This window comes from Diadema antillarum, unplaced genomic scaffold, assembly GCF_040938485.1.
Source record: "Diadema antillarum isolate AM-2024a unplaced genomic scaffold, OU_Dant_1.0 seq00000085_RagTag, whole genome shotgun sequence".
Taxonomy (NCBI): domain Eukaryota; kingdom Metazoa; phylum Echinodermata; class Echinoidea; order Diadematoida; family Diadematidae; genus Diadema; species Diadema antillarum.
This window is the reverse complement of record NW_027271177.1, coordinates 287,071-297,479: the sequence shown is the minus strand read 5'-3', so window position 1 is coordinate 297,479 and position 10,409 is coordinate 287,071. Positions and strand designations below refer to the sequence as shown.

General features: G+C 39.9%; 1 protein-coding gene across 1 annotated transcript; it reads left to right on the top strand.

Moving 5' to 3' along the window:
- Positions 1-8,306: 8,306 nt before the first annotated feature.
- On the top strand, positions 8,307-9,426 carry LOC139726455 (orexin receptor type 2-like). Its single transcript, XM_071637411.1, has one exon. It carries the CDS (start codon positions 8,335-8,337, stop codon positions 9,424-9,426), a length of 1,092 nt encoding a protein of 363 aa, XP_071493512.1. The 5' UTR covers positions 8,307-8,334.
- Positions 9,427-10,409: the final 983 nt, after the last annotated feature.

Sequence of the window (10,409 nt, the reverse complement as noted above, 5' to 3'; positions counted from 1 at the left end):
CCTTTAACCCGTTCCACACTGAATTAAGAAATCTCCATAGATCTAAACAAGCCACCAGGTTCCCATATGAAACGGGTTACATATGCAACTCCACTTAAGTGAAATGTGCGCATGAACAGATTCCAATGTCATCGGTACTCAATTTTTCATCTATTTAGTGATCCATCAAAATGGGGGAAGCGCCTCATTGAAGTAGATTCATTTTGCCGCCAGAAAATAGGTCCGTGGACACAGCATACGAGTTAGATGGCACATTGGTGATTTTCATGCCCTTTCTGTCCAGCATAGTAAATGTTCTCAGAAAATTTAAAGGAACATACTCTGTACAAGCAATGAAGCTGTGATGGTTAGCATTCAGGTACATGTTACGAACCTATTCAGATTGTGCATTCACCGCGATAATGATTGACGACAATTCACGATCATTTACGATAATACAGCCACCCAAAGAGATATGTTTGCAATACAAAGTGTGATCTAAACAGTTTAAGACTTTTTTTACCCATGTGCCCCCCCCCCCCCTCCCTCTTTTTTGCATTGGTAATGATCATCATAATGAGGATAAGAATTTAGGTATTGATTGTGCTGGTATTACAGAATAAAGGGCGGTAACTTCAACAGGAACAAGTTTTGAAGGGCGTCAAATGCAAAATTTATGTAGGGATAGCGTTCAGGATGAATGTCATAAGCTCTTCAGAATGTGGATGAAATAACAAATAATGCATGATAGTTACATACCGTATACATCCCATTAACCAGGGAGGTCACCTCCCCGCACATTTACATAGACATCAGTCGCATCAAAACTGCGTCCTTCCAACATCCACGTGTTATGTCTATTAATATTAGAAATACTCTATGTACAAATAAGCTCATGATCTAATCTCGATGTTTAAACGATTTACAAATGCCTCCATTCATTTCAGTTCATAGGATAATGTCAGACCACGCGTCAGGATGGTTCAAAAATTGCCTGTCATTGTTTTGCACAACTGACCTTATTGTCCCACATGCATGACATAGAGAAGAAAGGAGCTACACATGTAACACTGCAGTAGCGTTTCCTTCCTGGAATCCGGTAGATATTTTACATGTGAATCATCATGACATTGTATGTAGCCTCTACGTCATAATTGCGAGCTCTCAAATGTTAAAATCTCAGATCATCTTCTCGTTGTGCTATACAACGTTAATGGCAGTGATGACGTCGTCACAACTGACTAATTTTTAAAGGCTTTTACAAATGAAGTTCAGTAGCAAATATTTGCGTCAAGAGTGTAGAGTTTGTCATTTCAGCAGGCAACATCACATGAAACAATGAGGTTATCATATACGAATACTCTTATTGATAATATTACTAGTAATGCCTTACAGAAAGAAAATGAAATTATATAATAATGCGTCATCTCAAAATGGTTTCTCATGCCTTTAAATTACTGCATAAAATTAAGTTCTCAGTTCAAGTTCAAGTAAGCGTCTTGTACTTTCTGAGAAGCAAGCACAGGGTGACGATAACCGTCTACCGTTATGCCCTTCAACTTTCCACAACACACGTGTCAGATCACTGAGAATATCAGGGAACTCTATATCATTCGTGTCCTTACAGTAGTTCTACATGTAGGTATAGATGTCATAACACATTTCGAAAATGTCATGTCATTAATTCCTTGTTCTCTATTATTTCGCCCCTGCTTACTGTCTCTCCGATATACAACTCTTTCCGGTACATTAGATTAGGGCATCCAAGAAAGAAATGCAATCCGATTACAGCGATGGGGCTGTACCCCTATATATTTTCTTCCTTGGCGTAGTATTGACGAGGCGGAAAGTTAGGTACGTTGGTTAATGGATCTATACCTTGCACCTTATATTGGCTTCTATAAGCCACGAGGATCTCAACACTCAAAATTCACGGTGAATTGCTCACCCCGAAAGCACCTCGACTTTAATATCTGAGAATTTCCTCCTCCAGGCTGCTTCATGATATAGAAAGTTTAAATAACGGAATTGGTTACCATGGTGACTCGGTTGGCGATAGATGCATGGGCGAATCGAAGCTTGCATGCTTTGGTCTTCAAGAAAAGCAAAATGGCCAGGGGGTAACCTGGCGTAATAAACCAAAATTTAACCCCTGGCGGCGTTGCGTAGTCATGAAGTGTGAATAGGCTGAAGTCATTTCCGTCCTTTTCAAACAACTCGTGCTGTGGCGCTCTGGAATCATACGGCCTCCTTCAATAGATTGGTTAATGCTGGGTCTTTTTTTCCTTGCATGTGTGTGTGTGTGTGTGTGTTTGTGTTTGTGTGCGTGTGTGTGTGTTTGTATGCGTGTGATATCTTTAATTTGATTTCGGTAAGCTTGCTAAACACAATGTGCAAAAGATGGATAGAGTTAATGTACACAGTTGACATGGCGGACGCAAGAATACTGACATTGTCATGTGACGAAATATTTGAAGACATAAAATACGGGCAACGTTCAATTCTGTCTTGGGAATTGATGCACAACTTAGCAGCAGCAGTAGACTTCGGTGTAATTCTCTGAGTTAATATGCATCGAAATTAATCTCATAAGAATTAAAAAAAAATCCACCATAATCTCAGTTCTCTTGCGGCTGTTCATTACTATGTGGCTGGAAGCATCACAATGAGATCACCGAGATTATGCGGATCAATTCATGGTTCGTAAAAAATAAAACAGATTATTCGACGTCATTGCCTTTCTTTGTCACCCCTACCCTCACTCACACACACACACACACACACACACACACACACACACACGCACACACACACACACACACACACACACACACACACACACACGCACACATAGTTAATAGAGTAGTAACAGAAAATGGAGTCTGTGTTAACGTGGAATTGCCCTCAAGATAATCTTCAAAATGCTTTTATATCTTAACGTGGCAGGAGAATAGAACCAATAGAAATGACCGTAAGGATCACTTTCATATACGTAGTAGTTTCACCATTTTTTTTAAAGTAAGACATGACATAAGAAAGGTGGATTGTTTTCAATAATTATTGTATGCGACAGACCATTGCATTTGTGTTTACTTAGATTACGTTATAATAATGGATAATGACAGTTAGTGCTCTATTTGTCTTTCAGGTATTTTTGCGTTAAACGATTCGAATTGTGCCTGATAGCTTTTGTTAAAATCGATGCTCTCTTCATCATTCTGGTTACACCATCTGATGATAATGAGAAAAGAATGGTAGATGGTTTCGTCAATGTTTGGTTCGTTTGGAAATAGAGTGGATTGTCGAAGCCTATCCACGAACATCTACTGCAATGTACTTTGAGATCCATGGTAACTCATCAGTATGCCAGCTCTAGACATGATGGATCTGACCGTTTATCATGATACGAAGAGGTATCTTGTTATGTCTCGAGCTCTTTCTCAGAGCTTAAGCGCAGAGTCTTTCTCCAGCTTAAAACGATGATATCCCAAACCTCGTCTTCTTTAACAAACTATCCCTTGAGACGTTTTCCAGTCGACTGATGGAACCTGCTAATCAAATGATAATGCAAGGGCCAACTCTCCAATCCTATTTGGAGCATTTGCAGATTTAGTTCTTGCTCCGTTGTACGCGTATTGTCCAGTAATTTTTCGTTCAGGTCCGATTAATCATAGTATGGCGTATAAGCATGATAACTGCTCAGTGCCTTTGAAATAATCTGAATTATTTGTCTTGATTATTTCTCTCTCTGAATCTCTCTCTCCCTCTCTCCTCTCTCCCTCTCTCTCCCTCTCACTCGATCTCCCTCCCCTCTCTCTCTCCCTCTTTCTCTCTCTCTCTCTCTTATACATACATACATCCATACATATTTAGAGTTTATTTACAAAAGGGGCTAGATCCACTTTTGGTACTTTGGAGAAAAATTGGTTTGTTTGTGAGAATTTGTACACAAGTGTATGGAAAATCTAAATCTAATTTGCGATAATTTCTATTCAAACGGTTGTCTGGAGTTGAAGTTTTCACTGTAATTAACAGTGTATAAGCTCTTCATGATACATGTATATGTATCAACATGATTACGATTAAAATGTTCCTTTCTATACTTTCAGTGTAATAATTCAAATAAACTCCAAGCTTGTGCGTATGATGCATAGATACTTACATCATAGATAGCGTTCCATGTGTCATGGGAAACATATTATCGCTTCCTTGAGCTGTCCTTAGCGAATATGCATTCTACTTGGGAGAAAAAGCATTAAAAAGGGGCTGACTTTGTCAATTTATTTGATTAAAATGTGCATTAGCAGATGAGAATGAAACGGTGCAATGAGTGTCACTAAATTGAGATGATCGGTAGGCTACATGTACATGCATCATAGAAGAGGCAGGGAGTTACTTCGTTTGGTGCTTGTTGCTGCTTTTAAAGGTATATCATCAGACTTTTCCTCATTAGTCGTGTAAGCTACGTTTCCCTATATACTGTCTTACCTGTCTGCAGATAAGAATAAGACAGAATGAGAGGAACAGTAGCACTTATTCTGAGTTACTTCTAAATTTGCGTATTTATGAGAGGCAGAGACAAAGTTACTAATGTTCAAGTGGAGCTTTTGAAGGCAACTTGTTTCGCTGATCATAAAACGACGAGCGGTCGAACCATCGAATCCGAATGACATTTCCTAATGAAAAATACTGGCTTTATGTTCCTATTTCTCATGTTCGTGTTTTGATCTCATGTCTTGGGGTGAGGGAAAGTGGTAGCGAGGGATTTCGCGTTTTCTTTTGTTTGTTTTACAATGTATATTCATATTTGTAACAAGAGGAAATTACAGTGATCAATTTCCTGGAGATTGTTGTTAAAACTACGATATGTTCACCTGCACCACACAAAATCGTTTAACTGAACCTAATAGCATCCGAGTCGACTACGAGTTATTTTCGTTGTTTTCGTATTTGTTACTTTTTTGTCTTTGTTTTCTTTGAAATCGCGAGTTTTCAAGAGACGCGCGTCATGAAGTTGAGGAAACGTTGACGAGTGTGCGGGCAATGTTTTCTTCTCACATGTCAAGTAGCGATTCCAGAAATGTAATCAAGGTCATTTCCTTGATCTCTACTCCAGACAACAGGGTCAGATATTGTAGATTTTGATCTGAGGGGAAAAATAGTGCTGGTTTAAAATGCAATGGGGGGGGGGGGTAGTCATTTCACGGGAAAAAATAACAATAACAACCTTTTGCACTCTGCGATATTGACTTCCTAGCAATCAAAGACTCTGGTTTGAGGCAACCTATTGGTTGTAACATCGACAGCAAGGGCCAATCAGCTCTCAGTATGTCAAGATACCGCACTTTTCTATCCAGATTAGTTTTGATAGCTCATGCGATCAAGACTGATTTTTTCTCACTTTTTTTCAGATCAAACACAAGACAGTCATCTTCAGCCAAAAATGATAATAATGATAATCGAGTCCATTTATAATGCTACCTATCTATCTATCTATCTATCAGTGCTGATACTCTCGACACATGAGAGCCTGTAAGATTCAACGAATGCTGTGTACAAAGGACAGCCATATTTAGACTGGCATGCACACACATATTATGTGTAAGTGGGTGCGTGTAGGTGTGGGTGTGTTGATATATGTTTGGCACATGTCAATATTTTCTCGTGAAGAAATTATTAGTGGGATTGATTCATAATTGAATTATTCATGCTGAAGAGAAATTATATTTGCAGTATGAATTGAAAAATGGATTTGTTTGTTTTGTGTTTTGAATGGTATTTGTATTGTTTTTATTCATGTTACGCCCAGAATGGGTTAATTCATGAATGAATTGAATTAAATCAACAAATATCAGGGAAAAACACAAGTGTTGACATGTATTGATATTTCCGTGTTTGAATATGGGCCTGCCATTTATTACTACACCAAGATTGTCAGGAACTTGGCGTTGGGGGGGGGGGGGCGTAGTGGGTAAACTCACCGCGAAGGATTCAGTCGCAGAACTTTTGTATTCAAATATCCCGACCCTTATTATCATACTGTGCTTTGCTCCCTCTGCGAACATACGATCCTATGCATTTTGTCAGCGATTTTGTTTTACATTTCCGTTCACATTTTTGCTTGTCATGGTTGGTTACCTTTGACGTTTCCTCAGATCGCCTCAGACCGGAAATGCTTCTCAACTTTCACGGTTATATGCTCCGTGGGGAACTGCGTGGTTACAGCATGTACCAAACAAATCGTGTATCATAACCATATAATATTGTTCCAACCAGTGTCACTGTTTTATTTATCTTTTTTTTTTTAAAGTTGTGAATTTTATATTCATTCATAGTACGTCACGGAATTTGTTTAGTGTGATCCTATATTTTGTTATACCATACCAGACAGAGAAGCATTTTTTTTTTCAATGCAGTTATAGTTCATTTTCATCCACAAAAGATTAAAACACAATACGAAGTATGCATTTCAGAATTTGTATTGTTCTTTAAAAATTTCCAATAAAAGATTTAGATTGATTTGCCGAATTAGTTTCAACAATTAAGTATATACAACGGCGAAGCTGGTAGGCAGACATCAATAATCTGTCCCGCAAACAATGCTAAACAGAAATGAAGACAGTATTCATTAGTTCGTGGAAAATAGCATGTAATCGGTCCTATTCTAACGAGTACAAGCTTCAGGTTTAACCACTGATGATTCAGCCGCTGCTACCCCTATCGCTTTCTATTTCCACGAAAGTGCATCTTTTCTAGGCCACACGGTGACTTGATGAGAAGTACATGTGCATCTTACTTTTATTGATTACATGTCAAAAAAGAAGGAATGTTTGGGGAAAACGTGTGAACACTTCAATGCCAGACTTGAATAGTATTGGCATCATTACGGCTGCTAATTTGAGAATGTGGTCTTTCCAAATAGCTTGATGACCTTTCCAGAAATCTTGTCTTTGCCACTTAAAAGTGATACCATGGTACAAAAGGGAAGTGTGCGTCAGACGGATAAAGCACGGAAACATGTTGCTAATGAATTAACTGTCTAACTGCTTGTAGCGAGGGTGGCGGTTCAGCCACGGCACTAATTTTACAAGAACATTAAATTGATTTACATTATTTTCGAATTGTGCCCTGATGTGATTAAAAACGTTTTTTTTTTTTTAAAGTGATGAAAAGCTTCCGTAATAAAGATGCAGCTTTGCACGACTTACTGAAATCGGGTTATAACAGGTAATCAAAGACTGTGGGGAGCCCTTCGATCATATTACCAAAATGTCAAAAATGATGTTCTGATGAATGCCGGTCCTTATCATTGAAGTTGAATATTTAGGAAGTATATTTCAAAGTAAAACAATGCAAATGATGACAGAGATTATTCACTTTCATGTCCTGTTACTTGCGCCCCATGTTTCACACGAGAAAGACTCCGCTATTGACACTTAAAGATGTGTAAGTGACAGGCATTGTGGTCCCTAAATTCAATTATGTAATCTTTCCTTCCCGAATAGACACGTACAGTGACGTAGGAATGCACAGTTTTGTCACTGTAATCATTAAATTAACTTCCTCTTGATTTCCTCTTGTAGAGTTCTACGCGGAAATGTCAGCACGAATGCATTATCATGATCCCGATGCTTCACCAAAGAGGACGGTAATTCCGGGTTACCAGTCTATGTGACCCAATCTCACAACGACAAGGTCGTACGGCTTAACCTACCAGCACATCCAATGACGGGCACGGTGAAAAGTCAATTTATTTATTCCTTGGCGTTGTCATTTTGCTCGGAGTGCGGCGTGCAGTCGAGACGGTGTCACCGCGTAGGCGCAAAGAACTCTTGCTTTCCCTTTTTTCGCTCGTCAAGTTTACTATGTCGAGGAGCCCTGAGAAAGATCAAGTTAATATCTTGCCTCTAAACAGCATCGTCGTGGATGCGCATCGAAGAAAGAGTCTAAGAGTGCGTCCGCAAAGAGCTGGATGCAGATAAAGCGCTCTGTTTACATGAGGTACAACGGCAACGACAACAGAGTGCGTCAAACCAAGGAGTTATCACATAGTCAAACCGAAAAGAGGGCAGACTATTTCCACCAACATTCTGCCGGTTCGTGGGTATAGGAGTAGGAGAGGCATTGTAAAGGTCAGCGCCAGTAATCCTTCACATTTTGAGGAATGCTCAGTGGATGATTAACGTGAGGTGTACGATCATTCTTCCAGGCAGCAGGCAAATTCCACTTGACTGAACATGATCTAGAACTAAGCGCATGATTTTGATGCAGCAACCCTGAGTGAAACAAACAAATAAACGTAATCTACCCCAGTTAAAAAAAAAGAATTGAACATACAAAAGAAACGGATATACAATGTCGGAGTTTGCGACCATCGCTGCGATTGCCGACAATGGAACGAGGAACGGCACGGATTTACAATCCAGCGAAGTGCCGCTGGTGTGGAATGTTCTTGAGGGCATTATTGGCACGCTTGGAATCCTCGGGAACGGAGTCGTACTCTTTGTTTTCTTTAGGGACAAGTCCCTACGAGGCTTGATCAACTCCTTCATCATCAACCAATCCCTGATCGACTTTACGACGTCATTTGTGTTTATTCTCATGCATTTCCTACCGAAAAAGGAGCTTAACCCCGCCAGCGTGTCTGATGAACTCCTGTGCAAGATCTGGCTATCCGAGTATGTGATGTGGGCCCTATTCATCTCCTCAAGCCTTAACCTGGTCTGCATCACAACCGATCGCTACTTCGCCATCATTCATCCGACTCGCTATCGCAGTTCCGCATCCAAACTACAGAGGAGAATCAAAGTGGTGTCCATCATAACCTGGTCATCTGGCTTCATCATTGATGCCTACTGGCCGGCCGTTTACATCGTTACCCCGACTGGGATGTGTTTTCCAAATTGGCAAAATAAAATCTTGAAAGGTGCAGTTGGGGTCTTCATATTTTTTGTGACATACGCAGGTCCACTTGGGACGATGGCTTTTAGCTACGTCTGCATCCTCTCAAAACTTCGCAAGCAGTCTCATCTGTCGGCGCCACAACCGATTTCCTCGCCAGTGCCGGCTAACGGCGGCAAGCCAATCCAGCGAGCAAAGCGAATGATGTCGGAGAGAAGTGGACGGGCAGCTCGCAACGTCATCAGGACCATGGTCACCGTTTCACTGACCTACGCTATCTGCTGGGCTCCGATCGCCTTTAACTATCTCGTCTATAATCTCGGTGGTCCACTAGATTTTCAAAGCAAGTGGTACTCAATCACAAAAGTATTCGCATATGCCAATATGTGTGCAAATCCGTTTATCTACACCATGCAGTATCAGCAGTTTCAAAAAGGATTCGAGCGTGCCTTCAAAGTCAAAATATTCCGTGGTTTGCCTGACAGTGACCCTACGAAGACTCTTCCCTCTTCTTCGCAAGAAGGAAAGGTAGACGTTGTTTTGTGATCGGCGATCGACGGGACCTTGATGTCGATCATTGGTACACACAGACATTTTCAAAGACAATCGATATTTCAAGTGATTAATGGTTACGAATAATAGCATGCATGTCACTGATCTACCTAATTGTACTTTAATTTCGACTTTTAGAATGCGATCTCTACTCCTTATCTCTAGAAAGACATGTGTAGAGGAGTTCTGCAATTTTTGTCTGCATGGGATATTCCCTCATTGTTTTAAAATGTAAATACCAATATGGTCTCGTTTGAACTCGGAAACACAAGCATGTTGCTAGTAGATAATGGTCCAAGTCCCTCATTTCATCCATTATTCTGGCTATTTTTTGATCTGAAATCAAGAGAACAGGTTTATCTCTTCTTGTTTTGTTCTGTTTTTGGAACAAAAAAAGCACGAATAATGCAACCACTGTTCTAAGGTACAAATAAGTCATATATATATAATATATGTATACGGTGTTAATGTAGTATAAGACTTAACAAGAGGTTAGAATAAACTCGTAGTCATTCGACGAATGTGATTGACATAAATGACTGTATTGCACTGTATATTACATTGGCATCCCAGAAGGAATATTAGTGTTGATAGAGAAATTGAAGCAATAGGGTGTATTTACCGTACAGTCAAAACAATACATTATGCAGCAGGGGAAAAAACCGCCTGCCACCTTTCGCTATCGAGATACAATAAGCCTTTAGACATCTATACAAGTTGGAATGTCAACTACTAGTACGCTAATCCGTAGAAGTATGGTTCGCGCAGCAGGTAATATCTAATTTCATGTTCATCCCAAAAATTTACGAATATCAGCATATGACAATGAGGAAATACGAAAACAAACTAGCATCTTGTTTGCTTTGTTGGTTATTTTTTTTTCATATCCATTTGTTCGGAATGAGGTAGACCTATCGTCCCTGTTCCAAGGTATTGGGATGTGGGTTAATATCACTGAACTTAGCCGGAAAGTGTCC